The 21,785-nt window shown below is 42.8% G+C and overlaps 6 protein-coding genes across 6 annotated transcripts; 4 read left to right on the forward strand and 2 right to left on the reverse strand.

The window, feature by feature from the left end:
• Positions 1–5,410: 5,410 nt before the first annotated feature.
• N7516_003986 (amino acid permease) lies at positions 5,411–7,423 on the forward strand (the record flags this gene model as incomplete). Its single annotated transcript, XM_057216706.1, has 8 exons — positions 5,411–5,588; positions 5,635–5,755; positions 5,803–5,929; positions 5,991–6,148; positions 6,203–6,382; positions 6,439–6,533; positions 6,584–6,955; positions 7,017–7,423. The coding sequence occupies 8 exons, from the start codon at positions 5,411–5,413 to the stop codon at positions 7,421–7,423; spliced, it is 1,638 nt and encodes a 545-aa protein (XP_057078589.1).
• Positions 7,424–8,364: 941 nt separating this feature from the next.
• N7516_003987 (extracellular guanyl-specific ribonuclease RntA) lies at positions 8,365–8,815 on the forward strand (the record flags this gene model as incomplete). Its single annotated transcript, XM_057216707.1, has 2 exons — positions 8,365–8,379; positions 8,438–8,815. The coding sequence occupies 2 exons, from the start codon at positions 8,365–8,367 to the stop codon at positions 8,813–8,815; spliced, it is 393 nt and encodes a 130-aa protein (XP_057078590.1).
• A 1,002-nt stretch (positions 8,816–9,817) lies between these two features.
• On the forward strand, positions 9,818–10,528 carry N7516_003988 (glutathione S-transferase family protein; the record flags this gene model as incomplete). The annotated part of the gene is made up of 1 exon (XM_057216708.1): positions 9,818–10,528. One exon carries the CDS (start codon positions 9,818–9,820, stop codon positions 10,526–10,528), a length of 711 nt encoding a protein of 236 aa, XP_057078591.1.
• A 160-nt stretch (positions 10,529–10,688) lies between these two features.
• N7516_003989 (Zn(II)2Cys6 transcription factor domain-containing protein) lies at positions 10,689–12,039 on the reverse strand (the record flags this gene model as incomplete). Its single annotated transcript, XM_057216709.1, has 2 exons — positions 10,689–11,255; positions 11,305–12,039. 2 exons carry the CDS (start codon positions 12,037–12,039, stop codon positions 10,689–10,691), a joined length of 1,302 nt encoding a protein of 433 aa, XP_057078592.1.
• Positions 12,040–12,559: 520 nt separating this feature from the next.
• On the forward strand, positions 12,560–13,360 carry N7516_003990 (class I SAM-dependent methyltransferase; the record flags this gene model as incomplete). Its single annotated transcript, XM_057216710.1, has 1 exon — positions 12,560–13,360. One exon carries the CDS (start codon positions 12,560–12,562, stop codon positions 13,358–13,360), a length of 801 nt encoding a protein of 266 aa, XP_057078593.1.
• A 212-nt stretch (positions 13,361–13,572) lies between these two features.
• Positions 13,573–14,301, reverse strand: N7516_003991 (WW domain protein; the record flags this gene model as incomplete). The annotated part of the gene is made up of 2 exons (XM_057216711.1): positions 13,573–13,670; positions 13,734–14,301. The coding sequence occupies 2 exons, from the start codon at positions 14,299–14,301 to the stop codon at positions 13,573–13,575; spliced, it is 666 nt and encodes a 221-aa protein (XP_057078594.1).
• Between the last annotated feature and the right edge of the window lie 7,484 nt (positions 14,302–21,785).

Here is a 21,785-nt window from a genome sequence, read left to right on the forward strand (position 1 = left end):
CTCCCCCCTCCTCTGCACTACCCTCTTTGTCATGACTATCTATGTATTCATCATGGGTCTCATGTTATTTCGATGCTGCAATGATGGTGTTCAAACGTCTTCATTTTGATTGAGCCTGATCAAAACAATATATTTGAGCCACCATTTGAGACCCATTGCTTGCTTTGAAATCATGATTAGCATCTATGAACACCAACTCGACATACTCTGTTCTCGTTTGCGAAGTCTCGCCTGCTAATAAGCTCGTCTCTCTCTAGTCTCATTCTGCAATTATAGGCTGTCAATATGACGCTTATGACGGCCAATATCTGTTCTTGCTCCGGTGTTCGTGATCCACTGTTTGAACCCGTTCGTTTCCTGCACGGAGCCGCCGCTGTCATTTCACTGCTCGGCATACCTGCTTATGGGATTGTGAGTCCATCTCTATGTTCTGCTACTCCCAATTCGGCGATGATGAAAGGGCTATCTATACCTGCACCTCGGATCTATGTAGTAACTGCGCTTTCGACAGCGTCTTAAAAAGAGCCACTGAAGAAAAGAAACCCCTGTCTGAGCCTACATCTGATTGCGACTTTTTTACTTGGGCCCTCATTCCAATTGCTGGATTACGTTCGCTAACATTACATCTTCTCAGTTTAGCTCCCCAGAGTTCCCTCCCAATTCGCCATTGAGCCTCCAGCTTGGCAATGGTACAAAGTGTTACATCTGTACCTTGTCTTGTCAAGCATGCGCCCCTTGTGGCGACCAAAAAAAGGGCAAGCTTCATGTCCACTCGATGCCTTTGCTTTGGTGATATTTGATTGAAACCTATCTGTTTGGAACCCCTATATCTTTCTGGGTTATATTTACTAATACCATGCTTTCTTCCTAGCTCACCCATCTTCCATTTCCCTCTCGGCCTTCCGATTTGGCAATAATGGAAAGGTTATACGAGTACCAGCGCTTTGTGGCCGAAGAAAGAGAGATCCCCGAAGAAAAGAAATCCCATATCTGAGCACATGCTCAAGACCACTGCATGATTCTTTCATATTTGAGTCTCCCATATTCAGTACGTGGATCCTTGCCAATACTTTTATTGCCCATTGATGATTTGCTTGTTGCCATGATGAACGAAAAAGAGCTCTACTGAATATCCTTGATGAGCACAAAGTGATACTGATGCACTATCCAAAATTCCTACCTTTATGAAATATCTGACCATGTGTTCGTCCTTGATACTGACTACCTTCACCAATTTTCACAGTTTAGTCTTTTGACGTTGTCACATTTCCCCTGTCCGTGATTTGCTTGATGCCAATGATGGAAAAGGTGAGCCAACTGAAAATTACAGTTGACTTGTTTTTATGTTGCGAACCTTGCCGGTACGTGTGAGTCCCTATGAGAATTTGCGTGGTGTCAATGATGAATAAAGAGAGCTACTGAACATATCTGACGACAAAGATAACTACACTCTGAGGCACATCTTCTTTACCTTATGTCACTTGTTATTGTTATTGCCCTGCATACTGTTCCTTGGCTGACTATCTTCTTACAGTTGACTTGCCTTTATGTTGCGAACCCTAACGGTACGTGTGAGTCCCCAATGAGCATTTGCGCGGTGCCAATGATGAATCACACGTGCTACTGAACACATCTGATGACAAAGATATCTTTGCTCTGAGGCACAATCCGAGCGCTTTACCTTTATCTATGTCACTCGCTATCGCCCTTCTTACTGCTTGTTCCATTGGCTAACTATTTCGTTACAGTTGACTTGCATTTATGTTGCGAACCTTATCAGCATATGTAAGTTCCCAGCAAGCATCCCAACGAGTATCCAAACGAGCCTTTGCGCAGTGCCAAAGATGAATAAAGAGAGCTGCTGAACATATCTGATGACAAAGATAACTACACTCTGAGGCACAATTCGAGCGCTTTACCCTTGTCCATATCACTTGCTCTCGTTACTGTCCTGCTTACTGCTTGTTCAATTGGCTGACTATTTCGTTACAGTTGACTTGCATTTATGTTGCGAACCTTATCGGCATATGTAAGTTCCCAGCAAGCATCCCAACGAGTATCCAAACGAGCCTTTGCGCAGTGCCAATGATGGAAAAAGAGAGCTATCTGAAAATATTTGACGACTAAGCTACACTTGTCTGAGGCACATTTTAAGCGCTTTCCCTTTCCTAATATCACTTGCCATTGTTATTACTATGTTTACTGTTCAATTGGCTGACTATCCTCTTATAGTTGACTTGCTTTTATGCTACGACCCTTGCCGGTACGTGTGAGTCTCCATGAGTATTTGCGCGGCGGTGCCAATGATGGAAAAAGTGGTCGAGCTGAAAATATTTGACGATAAAACTGTACTCTGAGGCACATTCCGAGCGCTTTCCCTTTTCCAATATCACCTGCTGTTGTTATTACTCTGCTTACTGTTCAATTGGCTGACTATCTCCTTATAGTTCAACTGACTGGCTTTTATGCAACGAACCTTGTCGGCATATGTAAGTTGCCAGCGAGCATCCCAGCGAGCATCCCAACGAGTATCCCAACGAGCCTTTGCGCAGTGCCAATGATGGAAAAAGAGAGCTATCTGAAAATATTTGACGACTAAGCTACACTTGTCTGAGGCACATTTCAAGCGCTTTCCCTTTTCTAATATCACTTGCCATTGTTATTACTCTGCTTACTGTTCAATTGGCTGACTATCCTCTTATAGTTGACTTGCTTTTATGCTACGAGCCTTGCCGGTACGTGTCAGTCTCCATGGGCATTTGCGCGGTGCCAATGATGGAAAAAGTGGTCGAGCTGAAAATATTTGACGATAAAACTGTACTCTGAGGCACATTCCAAGCGCTTTCCCTTTTCCAATATCACTTGCTTGTTATTACTGTTCCCTTGGCTGACTATTTTCTCAGGCAAACATTACCGGCATATGGGACCGCAACGACAATTTGCGCGGTGCCAATGATTGAGAGGAAGCATGCTGAACATGTTTGATGACCACACGCATACTGCACGTATCCGGAGCGCCTTTCGAGAGCTTCTATCTATTGGACTTGCAGTTCACTGTTGTATGTGGCCAACCCTTCCCGCGTACCTGACACACCCAAAGGCATCTTGCCTGGCGGCGATGATGAGAAAATCGTCGGTCTGAACTTCATTGAAGACAAGTATCGGAATTCTGAGCCATCATTGGAGAATTGTGTCATTTGTTGCTATTTTCCTTTCCTATACCCCCACGATCACTCTTCTTGACGCTTTCGTCGCTAATTTGCGGGCAGGAATTTCTTAGATTGTGAGTATATCTCCCAACCTTTCGTTTACAACTTACTTGGTGGCGATGATGAGAAAATCGTCGTTCTGAACTTCATTGGAGACAAGAATCGGATTCTGAGCCACTGTCGGACCTTTCCTATACCCCTACGATGACTCTTCTTGATGCTCCCATCGCTAATTTCCAGACAGGGATTTCTTAGATTGTGACCTAGATTGTGACCTAGATTGTGAGTATGTCTCCCAACCTTTCGTTTACAACTTACTTGGTGGCGATGATGAGAAACGTCTTTGTCTGAACTTCATTGGAGACAAGAATCGGATTCTGAGCCACTGTCGGACCTTTCCTATACCCCTACGATGACTCTTCTTGATGCTCCCATCGCTAATTTCCAGACAGGGATTTCTTAGATTGTGACCTAGATTGTGACCTAGATTGTGAGTATGTCTCCCAACCTTTCGTTTACAACTTACTTGGTGGCGATGATGAGAAACGTCTTTGTCTGAACTTCATTGGAGACAAGAATCGGATTCTGAGCCACTGTCGGACCTTTCCTATACCCCTACGATGACTCTTCTTAATGCTCCCATCGCTAATTTCCAGACAGGGATTTCTTAGATTGTGACCTAGATTGTGACCTAGATTGTGAGTATGTCTCCCAACCTTTCGTTTACAACTTACTTGGTGGCGATGATGAGAAACGTCTTTTTCTGAACTTCATTGGAGACAAGAATCGGATTCTGAGCCACTGTCGGACCTTTCCTATACCCCTACGATGACTCTTCTTGATGCTCCCATCGCTAAGCTCCGGACAGGAATTTTCTAGATTGTGAGTATATCTCCCAACCTTTCGTTCGAGGGCAACTTTCTTTGTGGCGATGATGAGAAATGGTCTTGGGACTGAACTCCATTGAAGACAAGTATCGGAATTCTGAGCCATCATTGGAGAATTGTGTCGTTGCTTGTTATTTTCTTTTCCTATACCCCCACGTTCACTCTTCTTGATGCTTTCGTCGCTAATTTATGGGCAGGAATTTCTTAGATTGTGAGTATATCTCCCAACCTTTCGTTTACAACTTAATTGGTGGCGATGATGAGAAAGCCTTGTCGGTCTGAACTTCATTGAAGACAAGAATAGGTTTCTGAGCCACCATTGGACCTTTCTTATACCCCTACGATGAGTCTTCTTGATGCTCCCATCGCTAATCTCCGGACAGGAACTTTCTAGATTGTGAGTGTATCTCCTATAACCTTTCGTTTGAGGGCAATTTTCTTGGTGGCGATGATGAGAAAGTATCCAGACAGAACTTCATTGAAGAGAAGAATCTCAATTTGAGCCACCGCTATTTGTTATTGCTTGTTCTTTACCTTTCTTATACCCTTACTCCACTCTTCTTGATGAGATCCTTGCTGATGAGATATTTCGCTGCTTGCAGTTCATTGATAAAAAGAAACAAATACTCGGAGCGACTATCTCACCCATTACTATTGAACTTTCCTGCTTATCACTATCGGTGAGTTTGAAGATTCTGTCTTGTTTGACTACCTTATTTTCCCACTCTTCCACATTGATTTACTTGATGCCAATGATGAAAATCTCAGTTCTCTGAACCCTTACTGATGGAAAACTTAACGCCAGTCTGAGGCAACATTCAAGCAATCCTTCCTTTTCCCTACTGCTATTGATTCAAACTTTGAGAGTTCCCTGCTAAATTCCTGTTTCTTTTCTAGAGTTCCCATCTTTCCAGAAGGGCAGCCTGTGAAGCGATGATAAGCGAAATTGTGTATTCCAAGCCAGATCTGGATCGTTCAGAGATCATTCAACATTGTCTCGGTGTTCTTGTGTTTGAAATAGTACCATAAATGATACAATCTCCTATATTTCCACAGTTGCAGTATCTTCACTCCCCCGTCTAACTCGCCCCACACGATCGTCCATTACGCCGCTCCCGTCTCTTATCACGACATCGGCACATGAGGAGAGTTCTGATTGGCTACAAGATTGTCCAGGGGAGCTTTTCGGTGGAAAAAAAAAAAATAGAAAACAGTTTCTGTTTCTCCGATTTGACTGATTTGACTGATTTGAGACCTTATGTTAGAGTTGTTTAAGACCTGTCTTTGATTTGGTTGTATGTAGTCTCTCTCGACATGGCGGACAAAAAGGATTTCAACGTCACATACAGAGGACCTGCTCAGGATGGCGCTACGAAAAGTGTCCGATCGGAGGAGTTTAACCGATTAGATGAAGAGATTGCGACAGATCCTATGTCTGCACCATTGAAGCGACAGCTCAAGTCTAGACATCTACAGATGATCGCTATTGGAGGTGAGTCTGCGCTCACATTGTTCTAAGTATTCGCTGTTGACCAAAGGAATCGCAGGCATTATTGGTCCTGGTCTGTTGGTGAGCTCCGGCAATGCGCTGCATGAGGGTGGACCCGCAGGATCTTTGATCAGTTTCTCGCTGGTCGGCATTATTGTCTTCTTCGTCATGTAAGGAGTACATTTTCTGGTCTCAAGAATGATTCTAATAGCTACAGGCAATCGCTGGGTGAAATGGCCACGCTTCTCCCTGTGACTGGATCGTTCACCGAGTATGCAGAGCGCTTTATTGACGACTCTCTGGCGTTTGCGCTAGGATGGGCGTATTGGTACTTATGGGTGACTGTACGACATACATTGAAGATTCGGAGAGTATGAAGAATATCTTGCTAACACCACGCTTCAGGTTCTTGCAAATGAATACAACGCGATATCACTAGTCATTGGGTACTGGACAGACGCTGTTCCTCAATGGGGCTGGATCTTGATCTTCTGGGTGATGTTCCTTACCCTGTCAAATCTGGGGATCTTAGCCTACGGTGAGATGGAATTTTGGCTATCTCTGTAAGTCTCCATGTGCTTGTGGGTTAAAGGATCAACTTGGCTAATAGACTGTAGTATCAAGGTGTTGGCGTTGATTGTATTTTTTCATTCTCGCAATTATCATCAGTGCAGGTGGGATTGGACCTCGCGCTATTGGGTTTACATATTGGCATTCCCCGGGGCATTTGCAGATTCAATCAATGGCGTTGCGAAAACCTTTGTTGTTGCCGGAACATTGTATGCTGGGACTGAAATGTATGTTCCGCAGTATCGAAGGTGTGGGAAATGGCGAAAGCTGACGGTTGAATTAGGGTTGGCATCACCGCCGGAGAATCGGCAAATCCTCAAAAAGCAGTACCCAGGGCGATCAAGCAGGTTTTTTGGCGTATCCTGATTTTCTACGTTGGTAAGTTCACATTGCAACAGAAGACCCAGCCACTACTAAACTACATCCAGGTACTATCTTCTTCATTGGAATGCTCATCCCATGGAATGACAAGAGATTGTTGGGCACATCGTCAAAGACAGCCAGCTCCCCGTTGACAATCTCGCTGGAAGATGCAGGGATCCTCCCAGCTGCCCACCTCATTAATGCTCTCATTGTGATCAGTGTCATATCCGCAGGAAATAGCTCGCTTTATGTGGCATCTAGAACACTGCTTTTCATGTCCCGCAACGGAAAAGCCCCAAAATTCATTGGCCGGACAAATCGTCTCGGAGTCCCATGGGTGGGCCTGGTATTCACCAACATCTTTGCATGCATTGTGTTTTTAGAGCAGTCCTCTAGTGCTGGAAGGGTTTACTCGGCATTGATTACCCTTTCAGGTGGTATGTTTCCCTTCCCGAACCGTTCCTAGAAACACTATTGTTCCATGCTAACGAAGTACAGTTGCTACCTTTATTGTTTGGTCGGTAATTGGAGTTGCGCATATTCGATTCCGCAAGGCCCTGGTCGCACAAGGCCAAGACCCATCTAAGCTCCCATTCCAAGCTCTCTTCTACCCATGGGGCACCTACTTCTCGCTGGCCGCAAATGTGTTTCTCATTTTCTTCCAGGGGTACACTTGCTTCCTCAATCCTTTTAGCTCGACTGACTTTGTGATCAACTATATCCTGCTTCCTGTGTTTGTGTTGTTTGTGATTGTGTACAAGTTCTGGAACAAAACACGTGTTGTCCGACTGGAGGATATGGACATCTGGACTGGGCGAAGGGAGCACGTTGATTTGGAAGAGCCTGAGTCGCCCAAACAGGCCGTTAAGTGGTGGTCTCGCATTTATTCCGTTGTTATAGGGTAGATCAGTTGCCCTCCGTGTTATACACTATACCCATCCATGCACAATTTGAATCTACCTTTCGGTTGCATGCAGCTCTGTGAAGTACCGTGCGAAGAGTAACCGCCGAAGAAGGCTTTGTGCGACTTACGACCATCAACCAAGAGACACAACGTGCGATATCGTCGGCACACAGCGGACCAGATATCATAGTTTAAGAGATCAGCACGGAGACCGTCGGAGCGCGGAGATTTATGAGGAGAACCAATATATGCAAAGGGTTGAGTGAAACCTCTTATCTGGACTAGCCAATGGCTTGGGCTTTTGTTCACAGTTAGATGAATGCAATATGCTCAGAATTCACCGTTTACTCGCTCGTACTTTTCAGCTGCCAAAAGCAAGGCGTCTGGCCCCACATGACCCGCTGAGTAATGGACCATTAAATCAACATCGTGTCCGACGATTGACGATGTGATTGGCTCGATGGAGAGGGAGAAACACAGCTCATCTCAGACACATCGGTTTTAAAACAAAAGGGCCCATCACATATGACCCCCGCCTGTCGATCACTTTCTTGCATAGGCCTGGTTTCCTGGGATCCGGAGTTCTAGCACCACTTGATTCTTCACGCCGTCTCTAATCGACCAATCGGGACTATCTTGTACCTCGCTTTGACTTCTATTCTTCGAAGTTGCCGGTCGGTGAATGTTCCTTATTCAGTATGGTGGTTGTTAATTAATCATTTGGACTTGCAGCATACCATTGCCAATTAAATACCAAGACAGTTGGATACGCAGAATGTAACATCGCCTTGATAGCGAGTAGATTCTCTGGACAGTCCGGAAATACCTCCGGCAAGGTATATATAAACAACCACCTTTCCCCGAAACATTGAGGTCTACAAGTCAAGAAATATCCATAGCCAGTCAAGTATTCGAGTTCTCCTGGTCAACTATCTCGCCAAAATGCAGTACACCAAGGTATTATATTCTACTATATCGAACGCATCAACCCATCAGCCATTAATACAGACCTCAGATCCTGGCAGTGGCCACCTTCTTCATCTCCAGTGCCTTCGCCGCCCCGCTCGACGTCGAGGCTCGAGCATGTGCCGCGACTTGCGGTACAGTCTGCTACACCAGCAGTGCCATCAGCGCCGCCCAGAAAGAGGGATACAATCTCTACAGTGCGAATGACGATGTCTCCAACTACCCCCACGAGTACCACAACTACGAAGGGTTCGACTTCCCCGTTTCAGGGACCTACTACGAGTTCCCCATTCTCAAGGGTGGCAGTGTCTATACTGGTAGCTCCCCGGTGCGGACCGTGTTATTTTCAACGACAATGATGAGCTCGCTGGCGTTATTACTCACACTGGTGCTAGTGGTAATAACTTTGTGGGATGTACCTAGATGATGAATTTGAATTGGATGTGATATATATATATATATATATATTTATATATTTGAGAACATAGATTGTTTCTTGTGTTCAAAATACACACATAGGATTTGAATGTAGGAGATCGCCTTTTCACGTAGACAGTGGACTCGAACTGTCAACATGCCATAAAGCTCTCCGTTGCTTTTGGTATCTAGAGGCAAACAACAATCGACACCCGCACATTTGCGAGAATGTGGGAACTTGTCGTCGTCGGGGTTTGATACCTAGGAGTGGTAGAAGAAATGTGTAAACAAACCAGGTACATGTGGGGATATAAAATTTGAGCAGTCACGTTTGTTGTCGGAACCCAGCAAGTGCACATTAGCTCCTTGCAAGGCTCGACGAGAGTTGTGGGGTTTATTGAAAGTTGACGTGTGACGAGTGGATGAAAGATGAGAATTTGATGCTATACAGCTGTAGTGGAGAGATTTTATAGGAAGAAAGATCTTGGGTCAGTCAGAAGTGCGGGGTAGTCTCGGCGCTGTGTACCCTCAACATATGTTGTAGAAGGACGTGCCTAGGTATCAAGGTATCTATCTACCTAAGTAGGTATACGGGAAATGCATTTTTAAAAGGAAACAGCTACTGGTTGGGGTAGTTTTCATTTCTGTCACCATCCGACAACTGTAAATTTCAATTACAAAGTGGAAGGAGACATCCATAACATTCAATACCTGCCCAGGTGGTTACCTTGTTAGGTAACTACCTTATCAGTAAGCTTCGGCCTTGAGAATAGCCGAGGCCGATGATCACATAAGATTAGGCGGACAAAAACAACGGACGAACTCATTCTGGTCAAAGGTTACAAATCCATGTCAGCTTCTATCCACAATTGACAATGACCATTATAGATTATACAGAGAATATATGCCTTAAACAGAAAGCCTGGGATATATAAGATCAAACCTTGCCTGCTGTAAATATGATCATTATCAAACAAAGCCCAGTTTCAATCACAATCACACCTAAATCGCAATGTCATCCACACTCAAAACCATCCAGCTATACGGCTCCCTAATTGGCCCCAATCCCCTGAAGACCGCAATTGTCCTCGCACTTTTGGAACTACCATATGAAGTCGTGCAAGTCCCCTTCTCCAAAGTCAAAGAACCCGAGTACGAAGCAATCAATCCAAATGGACGCCTACCATCGATCCACGACCCAAACACCAACCTGACCATTTGGGAGAGCGGTGCTATTATCGAGTATCTCATCGAGCGCTACGACACCAATGAACCCCGCAAACTGAGCTTTGCACCACGCAGCGCAGAAGCCGAGCTTGCACGCTCGTTCCTCCACCTCCAAGCCACTGGCCAAGGGCCGTACTACGGACAAGCGTTTTGGTTCAAGTTCCACGCTGAAAGGGTCCCTACCGTCGTGGAGCGCTATGTCAACGAGGCCAAACGCGTGACGGGCGTGCTGGACAAGTGGTTGGGCAAGCAGAAGGAGGCTAACGACAAGGATATCGGGGATGGTCCCTGGTTGGTCGGTAACAAGTTTTCATACGCTGATGTGGCGTTCATTCCGTGGCAAAACGGGGCACACACAGCATTCGCTGATGAAGGGTTCGACGTTGATGAGTTCCCAAATGAGAAGGAGTGGCTTGAGCGCATGACCTCAATGAAGCCCATCAAGGATATTCTGAACTCCGCGGCTGAGGAGAGGGCTAATATGGCGGAACACTGATGGATGGGATTCCTGCGGACATCTAATTCGAGTATAATTCATAGCTATCGATATTGCGACAGGGCAATGTAAAGCAAAATACAACTGTGTCCCCATGTCTAGTAACCCTTGATTTGTATGTATTTCTTTCTTCCTGAATCAGGCTCAGAGTAAAACGTGACTAGCACCCATGGATATGCGCACAAACAGAAAAAAGCATCATCCCAAACTCATCCGCAGATTGCAACCACCGCTCAATCTTCTCCCGCCGAGCATCTGTTCCAGTCTCAGTAGACTTCCATAGCTCCGATATCTCAAGCATCCCATCCTCCCAGCGAGACAAATGGCGATTGTATTCTCGTTCCCAAAAGACGCGGTCTGAGGCTTCCCAGAGTATTTTGCTTTCTGGGGCGAAGGTCCCTCTCAGTTCTTCGGCAACGAAGTTCGGCAGCCCAATTTCGGCATTGTAAACATTGGAAAAGAGGTACATGGTAAAGAGGGTACGACGTTTGGCAGAAGCAACTATCCATGACTCCCAGCTCGGGCGGGTCTGGGATTTTTCTGCTCTGCACGTGAGACCTGCTTTGGCGGATCGGAAAGCAATTTCTTGCATCTGTAGCTGCACATACTCATTGAACTGGCTGGGTTCTCTGGTCGTGTCTGTTCGATGAAAGAAATAGATCGTCATGAAGTAGATGAGATACGCTTGGAACGAGCACAGGTTGTCAAAGTCGCTTTGAGAGGTATCCTGTCTCGTGTTAGGTTTATATCTAACGAATAATAAGGTGCCAACATACCCGATTTTCAATATTTCTCATCTCGTCTCCAATCATCCTCAGAAGCAAGGGTTCACACCCAGGAATCCGAGTCAACCATGTCCGAACCAGGGTGAAACAGTGAGCCAAGACAGGGGAACAAGTCGGTGCCTGTTGCAGAGAATGAATAAAAGGCGGTGCAATTGAGTTGCTTAGATTCCTAATATACGATCTCAACACGCAGGTGAGATACTGTATGGTGTGAGCATTCAACTGCTTGGGCTCCTGGCCGGTCGAGCTTGAGATATAGGGACGTAGCCAGCGATCGCGAATTTCCACTGCATCGATCATGGGCACTAGATCAATTTCTTGAAAGTCCAGGACACGGACATCTGGATGAACTGGTCCACTATCTGCGATAGTAGAGTGACCCGGGGTATGAGATGCATTTCCGGTGTTTTGAGCCAGAACCTGGGCCAGTGTGGGATCCGGGGATATTGCGTTAGAAACGGTGCTGAGAGGGCTGGCATCCACAGTGGCATATTGACTCTCTGTATTAGTACCACTTGGTGATCTGACGTGTGCTGGATATTCACAGCTCGTGCCTCGATCTTTGCATCGCTTGCATTTCGGCTTTCCGAGATCACATGCAGCTTTGCCTTCGACACATTTTCGGCATGCCTTTTTTCGCGAATTCCGTGGGATTCGAGATGAAGCAGGTGTTGAAGGTTCGGGTCTACCTGGGCCTTCCATTTTGACTTCCATTTTGACTTCCATTTTGAAGATGGATTGGGGGGGGTGCTTCGGAGTTCCGGTAATATTTTCGGGGTTCCGTCTAATGCCAAGCCATGAAGTCATCCCACTAGGTAGACACCTAAAGGTAAGTTTGCACTCTTTGTGTACAATGCAATGTCTTCATTTCTGCCGTTTGTCTACTTCAAACCTTGGAACGTTTGCGGTGTTTGTTATGTAAAGGCCAGGGTGAAGTTCCCAGCTCTTTCTCCCAGCTCACCTAGTACTTTTTTAGCCTTGTCCTTTCAAATATTACAGTTCATTCACTATGTAAAACTTCAGTGCAGGTTCATAGAATTTAGAGGAAATAACCAGGTTCTTTTGGTCGAAAAGGTGGAATGAAAAGACGTGGCAAACCAAATGACCCATACTGAAGATCATTGCGGAATTCCGAAGCAGATCCAGATTCCCCCGCAACTATAAATCATCTGCCGATCTCCTCTTACAACACACTTCCAACCAAAACAATAACTACAATTACAACTCCAACTACCATTCATTAGCCATGTCTCAAGTCTACACAACAGACCACTCAACCTCAGTCCTCCGAACGCACAGCTGGCGCACAGTCTCCAACTCCGCGCCATACCTCCTCCCACACCTAAAACCAGACATGAAAATCCTGGATGTAGGTTGTGGACCTGGTTCGATCACTATTTCCCTCGCAAAGCATATCCCATCTGGCCATGTCATAGGAGTGGAATACGTGCCTGATCCATTAGAAGGCGCGCGTGCCCTTGCGCAAGCCGAAGGCGTGTCGAACATTACCTTCCGAGAAGGAAACATCCATGCCCTGCCATTCGAGGACAATACCTTTGATGTGGTACATGCGCACCAGGTTTTGCAACACATTGCTGACCCTGTTCATGCGCTAAAGGAAATGCGGAGAGTCGCTAAAGACGGTGGGATTGTTGCATGTCGTGAGTCGGCGGAGATGAGCTGGTATCCCCAGTCTGCGGGGATCGCTAAATGGCGCGAAGTTACGGAGCGCATGCAACGTGCTAAAGGTGGAAATCCGCATCCTGGGAGGATGATTCATGTTTGGGCGCGGGAGGCTGGGTTTGACAGTGGAAGTATCAAGAAGAGTGCGGGGGCTTGGTGTTTTGGGAGTGATGCGGAGAGGGCGTATTGGGGTGGATCTATGGAGGAAAGGGCTAGATCTTCTGGGTTTGCGAAGAATGTTGTCCAGGAGGGCTTTGCAGAGCCGGAGGCCTTGGAAGTTATTGCGAGGGGGTGGACGCAGTTTGTGGAAGATGAAGATGCCTGGTTTGGTTTGTTGCATGGGGAAATATTGTGTTGGAAGTAAACTGGAACAACTGTTGTCTTTAACCGTGGTTCGACATCTAGAAGGAATGATAATAGAAAAATATCTTGATGCAATGGTAAGGAAAGGCAAATATAATGATGTAAACCCTTCGCGAAATGCAACCCTCAACCCTAAGCAAAGAATAATGTGAATCTTAAACGAACGATCGATTGATGAGAGACCTTCAAGCAACAGCCAATATGTTATGACAATCACCAGCCACCGTCACTATGATCAGACTGAGCCTCTTCCTCATCGTGGCGGCCCTGCTCGTAAGCTTCTTCGAGATCTGACTTATCAGAGTCGTCGCCTAAAAACAATTAATTAGCATGTGCAAAAATAAAGCAGTTCAATCGAAGCAAAAAGAACATACCAAGCTCATTAGCGATCAAAGCACCGCCAATACCACCGACAGCCAAACCAGCGGCACCGGCTGCAAGATACTTCCCAGCGTTGCTGCTCTTCTTCTCAGGCTCGGGCTGCTGATAGTAGTCCTGGCTGGGGCCACGGGTATCGTAAGGTACAGGTGGAGGGCCCTGGGGAGGCGCATAGTAACCACCCTGGGGCTCGGGAGGAGGAACGCTGCGAGAACCATCATTGTATCCAGAGTAGCCAGGCTGCTGGTAAGGCGTCTCCCACTGAGAGCGACCAGTGGCCTGTTCTACGTAGAATGCACGACGGGCAGTGGGCTCCCATTCCTGGACCCAGCCCTGGGGCAGAGGAGGTGGGGGGCCCGGAGGGGGACGGGCTAGAGGCGGGGGTGCACTGTATGGGCCACGATCGTATGCTGGGCGACCGCCGTCGTAGGGGGGACGGTCATATCCATCTTGAGGAGGAGGGCGCGCATAAGGATCAGCAGGTGGGCGCCCGTAGGGGTCGTATGGTGGACGATCTGAGGGAGGGCGAGCGTAAGGGTCGCCGTAAGGTGGAGCGTACGACATAATGATGGTTGGTATGGAGAGGTAAAAGAAGAGGAAATGAATATAATTGAAAAAGAGGGCAGTGAGGGTTTTTATGGGAAACCGCAAAAGAACAAACACCGTTGTAGACTATCACCTTCCGCCCAGAACCGAAAGAGACAAGTCCATTCAACGGGAATTATGCCCCCCACTTCTAGGGAGTTACATGTTAGCGCCCAATTTTACGGAGGTACGTCCACTCCGATTAGGCAGATGCAATATAAAATGCTCCATGAGCCCCTGGAGTGGGCAGGATGGTCAGATTGACAATCCCATCGCCTTGCAGGGCTAGTCAGCCAAATGACCAATTCGATTTCAGCATGCTAACTGAACCCCCTGTTCACTGTTAGTGTGTTACAATAAGCCGAAAATAGACGAAGTACTCCGTACTCCGTAGGGGGTTGCATTACGGAGTACAGATCAGGACTTTGCTCCACACGGGAGACTATTTATTTTCCACGGTTGGGCCTCGGACAGTTATAAAAGGGGGGTCCATATATTGGTAACGACATATACAACTTCAACAAAGGGAGAAAAAGAAAGAAAAAGAAAAAGGGGGGTAATATGGGCAGTGGAGTTGTTCCCCTCTATAGGGGTCATCAAAGGATTGCGGGATAAAATCAACTCGTTTGCTATCGCCGAGCCACGATGTGGCTCGAGCCAGGAAAAACACAGCCACTGACTGTCACACACGTGGCTGGTGGATATAGGGATTGGGGCTTGGCACATCTAGTGCTATATGGGGAGTCGTGTGCTCCAACAAAATTAGAAAACTAGTCACATTTGGTTTCAAAGATATTGTAATGCCAAATCAGCATGTGGGCAAGGCGGGTAGGATTGGGATCAAGGGTGCCATCTATCATGTTGATATGAAGCGCCTGCAACGTTGTACTCGTACTCCATACTCCATACAAAAAATGTGTTTATGAGAGAAATCTGACGTATTGAAATGTATGGACCTCAGGGCTGATATGGAGAACTCTGCATTTTCTACATAATAGAAACTGCTGTTTCTGTGCGGTTATTACTAAGCATGATTACATAATCTTTCATGGTATCATCCCATATATGCAACCTTGCAATTTGACACACCCCCCAGCTCTTAAAGCCTGCATTTTCCTAGCTTTCAGAGCTGCCAAATCCTTCATTTCTTCACTTCTTTTCCACTTCTTCTGGATGAATCAGATGCCTGATTTCTCTCATCCCAATCATCTCTCGGAAGAGATGCTGCTTCTGTCTTAGAAGCGCCTTTATAAGTCTATCTATAGGCATCGCTGCAGTTAGAACCTAGTCCACTTTGACTCTACCTACACTAACTTCTTACTTCATCTAGGATCGATTGATATCTATATACCGCAGCTTCGTATATATCGTCGATCCTTCCTTCGTTAACAGATCGACTGTCTACTAATTATCGCATATAATAGATAAGGGATGATCTAGTTGGAAGCCTAGTACTTTAAGAACTCGACGCTACTATTAGACGGTTTTTCCGGCTTCTACCAGAGCAAGCAGCTCTACTTTAGTTATCGATATAGTCACCGTCTTCTATTTAGAAGCTTTCTAATCGATTAGACTACTATATAACTTATAGATATATCCTTCCGAACTCTTCCTATCTTTATTATCTCCGAACGATATATCGCTTATAAATTCAACTAACTTTATAGCGAACTAGAGACCCTTTATTTCGTCTAAATCGAGGTTTTTACTTTATTATCTAGTACTATACTCAATAGCCTAGAACCTAGTTTTATAGAGGTATTATATTACTCAATCAATAGCATCGATATACTTCGGACCGGGATTTATTAGGAACTTAGCTAGCTTAGCTATAGCTTTTACTATATCTAGCCGGGAGATAGTAGTAGTATACTAAGTAGATCTAACCTTAGCCTAGAAACTATAAATCTAACTCGGTAATACTACTCTATCGAATAGAAGAAGGGATTTAATCCCTATACTCATCGGGGACCCTACTTTCCTAATAGTAATCAAGCTATACTTAGCTACTATACTTTTAATATAACTATCTTAGTATAGCTAGAGTTTCATCTAATCTCTATCTCTAATAATATAGATATTTAAGAACTAGTTTGCTTCTAGTTCTCGTAATTCCTATTACTTCTTAATATCGTTATCTAGCTTAGCTGCCTACTTAGCATACTTTAGATAATTTATAACGATAATATCGTCTATATAGAAGAAGACGATAATACTATTCTTAACAAAGATATATAGATCTTCCGGTACCGGGGTAAGGCCTAGTTTTACTAGTATCCTTATTACTTCTTACTACCACAATCTTAGTAATATTCGTAAGCTATAGAGAGCTCTATAGAGCAGCTAGTATTAACCTTATACTTCGAATCCTTACAGGCACTTAGTATAAACCTCACTTTAGAATACTAAGTTTAGGAATATATTAACTACGTCTCTTTATATTATATCGAGATCAAAGGCTACCACTAAAGCAAAGATTGCTCTCGCTGTTTTAACAGCTAGGGTAGCTACCCTTTTCTCTTCTATCGATATCTATTAAAGATCACCTCTAATATAGATTCTCGCTTTATGTGACGAACCAAGTCTACAAGCTTAGTAATCGATGATGACAAAGCATCGATGATGACAAAGCATCGATGATGACAAAGCAAGAGAGTATTCAAATTCAAGATACTAAAGGTGGGGGGAGAAAAGGAAGGAAAGAGAAGCAAGGTCTGGAGGGCCCTAGATATATGCCAGATCTATGCAAACAATGCAAACCCCGTCCTTCTCGCTAAAGCAAACAATAAAGAAGATAAAGAAAGGCTATTACCCGATTAGGCTTAGTAGCTTTCAAGCTATTACCTAATTAGGCATAGTAGCATAGTAGCAAACAAAGGAGTGGCATGTGATCATAGATTAGATGAGAACGATGCACGATGACGTAAGACGTCAGTCGTGACACTTTAAACTTCTCGAGAAATCTATCTACATTAAATTTATAGGTAAAGACCTATTTTAAAGGTAGTACCTAGATTCCTCTCTAACTTTAATTCGGAATAGGCACTTTAGTATAGGTCTCTTTCTTCTTAAGCGTCTAAACTTCGAAGCTTACCGCTACTATAAATCCTTCTCCGAACTAGTGCTTCTTAATCTATACCTAGTTCTCTAGTAGCGGGGGTAGTTTATCTCGGTAAAGCTTCTTATCGAATCTTTTACTTATACCTATAAAGAAGATATAAAGTAAGCTTAGTAGATTATTTTAATTATTATTAAGAGATAGGTATATAGTATAATCTAGATCCGTCCTTAGTCTCCTAGATCTACTTCCCGTAATAACATTTAATATATCGATATCTCTAGATATATCTCTCGGTACTCTTTAGGATAACAAAGATACTTAGGAGGACGCTCGATAAGACGGGTCTCGATAGGATAATAATAATAATACCGGTAATAGCGAGTATTCTATCTCCCGCTATAGCTATCTCTCTATCTCTACTTCGTTATTACTTACTTTATCTCTCGCTTCTATATCCCTATCTTCTATATCCCTATCTACCCCCCTAGTTTCGATTAACGGGATTACGGAGATCGGATCTAGCGACGATAATAGTGCTCTTTTAGGTTCTAGATTCGATAGATTTAGGGATACTAAGACTAGTTTTAATAGTAATAATAATAATCTTAATAGTAGTAGAGAGGATAGTATATCTAGGAAGCTTCCTAGTAGGCCTCTCTATAGATTTATTTACTCTCCTATTATTTACTCTCCTTTTATTTACTCCCTTAGTCTAATTATTAACTATAAGGTAGGCAATCTAGCTACTTCCTTTCTAACCTATAGTAGGGTTCTCTACCTAAGCTCTTTATTATCTCTATTATCTAGATTATTAGCTATATTAACTATATCAACTATATTATTAGCTATATTATTAGCCGTATCAACTATATCAACTATATTATCTCTAGCTTACTTAGTATACTTAGTTTTATTATATAGTACTATCCTAGCTATCGATCTAGGTATCTCTATCTAGGTACTAATCTTAGCCTATACTTTATTATTAGTAAGTACCTACGGCTATATACCTAGTCTATCTATTATAGTATTAATAGTATCTTCTTCTTTAGGTATTAACGTCGATTTCGAATACCTTTTTATCTCGTTAAAGACGGTATCTCTAACTATATCGACCCTTCTATTACGGCCTTTCTATAGGAACTATATCTTATATAGATTCTTCGAGATATACCCGACGAGATATCCTATCTCTACTCTAGATACTATCTTATCTAATTACACTCTCTTAATGATTCTCGAGTATATTAGATAGCTATATAACCTTATATTTAAAAGGTTAATCTCTTAGTAATAGATATTATCTAGTACGGCATACTTTATTAGTTCTTTCTAAGATATAATCTATTAATTCTTACTAGTATTATCCTTAATCTATATAGGAGTCCTATTTAGGATATATACCGCTATATATATTACCTTAGGCTAGAGAGTCTTAGGGAGATCTATATTATTAATTAGAACTCTAGTAGTTCTTACTACTATCCCCCTAGATCTCTCGGTAGGACTATTTATCTCTAATAAGCTAGATAGCGAATACTTAATTATATATCCCTCGGCTTCTATTATTATTTTAACCTTAAGACCCGTACTCCGCTTATTATTATAGTAGAATACTCTAATCTCGATCTTTAGCTAGTTCTTAACTAATACTAGGAACTTCCTAATAACTATTTAGTATTTACTTTTCTTAGTATATATAAAGATAAAGTAGCACTTAATACTATTAAGGTAAAAATATATTATCTAAATATATCTATTATAAGTAGTTTGATTCTATACTAGATCGAAGTAGATACGTCTAAATATACTATATACTTAGCCTATTTTCCGGCGAGAGATTTACTTTAGGGTATCTACTAATTAATAAGCTTTATATACCTACTCCTTACTAAGATTACTTTTAATAGTAATCCCCTTAGTTATCTCTACTAGCTTAGTAAGATATTACTAACTAATATAGCCTAGGCGCCTATACTAAGTTTAGATTAAAGCTTCTAACTTTAGCTTACTTACTAACTTCTTTATAGTAAAGGCCAATTCTTTAGGTTATTTTAACTATATTAACTTCTAATCCTAATATACTTAATATACCGGTTTCTTAATTAATTTAATATAGTTCTTCCGGAAGTTTATTACTAGCCCCGCTTTTATTATTAACCTATTAGATATTAGATTACTATAGAAATTAGGCGAGTACTTAGCGTTATATAACTTTATTTTAACTGCTTTTCTATTAATAGGACTAACACTATAAATCACTATAGTACCTACCCTATCGATACTCGTTTCCGTATCTCCTACCCTAATACTACTCTATATATCTTCGAAAGTTTTAAACTACTCCCGATTGTTATAAATATATATCTACGCGCCGGTATCGACTACCTATCTCTATCTAATCGGTTCGGTATCGAGGATTTAGATAGATATAACGGTAGAGGTTAGAATTTACTTACTAGCCGCCGGCTTACTTACCTAGGGCTTACTTTCCTATAGCTTACCTATCTTTAGTACGCCGGCCTATAGCTTACCTTCCTTTAGCTCGCCGGCCTAAATAGAGAAGAACCTATATAATAAGTTATCTTTATTATTAAGGGTAGTATTTACTTACTAAGCTACCTTCCCCTATAGGTTTTCTTAATATTTCTTATTAACCTAGGCTTTCTAAGTAGGATTAGCCTTTATAACTTTCTCCTATTTCTACTTAGCTTCCTTATTTCTAGTATACCTAGAAGGTTTATCCTTATTAAAAACGTCCTAATACTTCTAAGCTAGATATCGTCTATAATTCTATTTATATAGATATAGCTTCAATTTAAACGGTAGTTCTTCTCTAGCTAACTTTATATTAGCTAATTTTATATCCGATATCTTTATATTAGATAGCTTAGCTTCTTCGTAACCTTACTAAGTCGAAAAAGTAGCCTTAGAGATACCCTATTAATTAGCAACTTACTTACTATAGGTAATCTTCTAGTAAGCTCGATACCGGTTAAGAAGCTTAGTAAATCCGATATCTTCTTTATCTTATAGTCTTAAAGTCTATATCTTATAGAATCTAGATAATATTACTAAGATAGTATTAAGGAACTAAGTCGAAGCGTTATTTACCTCTAGTATTCCTACTCTTTTATAGCTTAATTAAACTATCTCCTAGTTTAATAACTATTTATTAATATTTATATTTTTATCTAACCCTCTATCTAGGCTTCTCTATTATTAATAGAGCCTAGTAGAATAGGTCGGATTATACTCTAAGGCGAACCTTTCTCGAAGGTTTCGGAGTAAACTATATAGAGTCTTATAATCTATAATAAACGGCTAGAAGTTTACGTGAACGCTATTCCGGATTGCCGTTATAATTATACTTAACCCCTTCTTTTCCTAGGTATAGAGTATATTCTTTATCGACTAGTTCGATTAAATCACTTTATAAGTATCGACCTATTTATCGCCATACTTCTTCTCCGCTTCTTTAATCGATATAATCTCTACCGGAGCTTTCCGTATCTCCGGTTCTTTTTCCTTACTAGGATTATATAGCTCCTAAACGTTAAATTATACTACAATCGATTCGATATTAGCGATCTATACATCCTAAGTTTCGGTATCCTTAAGGATAACGCGGGAGGATAGACCCGCGGAAAGATAATCGGCCATAATTTGTTAATAACAGATTTCCTATTTTTCTTCGATTTAGGGGTTGCTTCGTCGCTAGGTAGATGACTTTCTGTCACTTTAACTACCTTAGTATCGATAGAAGTAGGGTTGATCTTTGAATTGATGTTTTAATGGAATAAAGCCGGGCTCATAACTGAGAGAAATCTGACGTATTGAAATGTATGGACCTCAGGGCTGATATGGAGAACTCTGCATTTTCTACATAATAGAAACTGCTGTTTCTGTGCGGTTATGGTTATTACTAAGCATGATTACATAATCTTTCATGGTATCATCCCATGTATGCAACCTTGCAATTTGACAGTTTACCCTGAAATAGGCGGCAAGAACGATCTGTCAAGTAGCAACGTCAACAGGTTCGAACCCTCCACCTTTATCTTTTCTAGGGATGGTTAATAGATCCTTATTGACTCAATTTTTCCATCTCTAAAAATGTGAACTCATATTTTGGCGTTTCTTCCGAGCGATGCACCAGCGTATACATATCGCTGTACATACGCGCCAGGATCCGACCGCAGAATTTACCTGAAATAATATTCGGAACAAGAGCGGCCTGGGCCCAACCTTCGCGGGGCCATACGGAACCGCGACGATCGTCCACATGGGGGGGCTTTCCCCCGTGATTCATACAATAAGCGTTCGGTTAATTTATAGAAGGTTCCCAGATATACCAGCCTGCAATACGTGGAGGATCTTTGGAAAGATACATCGAATGTAT

This window comes from Penicillium verrucosum (genome assembly GCF_028828655.1).
Source record: "Penicillium verrucosum strain IBT 35672 chromosome Unknown utg000001l_segment0_segment0, whole genome shotgun sequence".
NCBI lineage: Eukaryota > Fungi > Ascomycota > Eurotiomycetes > Eurotiales > Aspergillaceae > Penicillium > Penicillium verrucosum.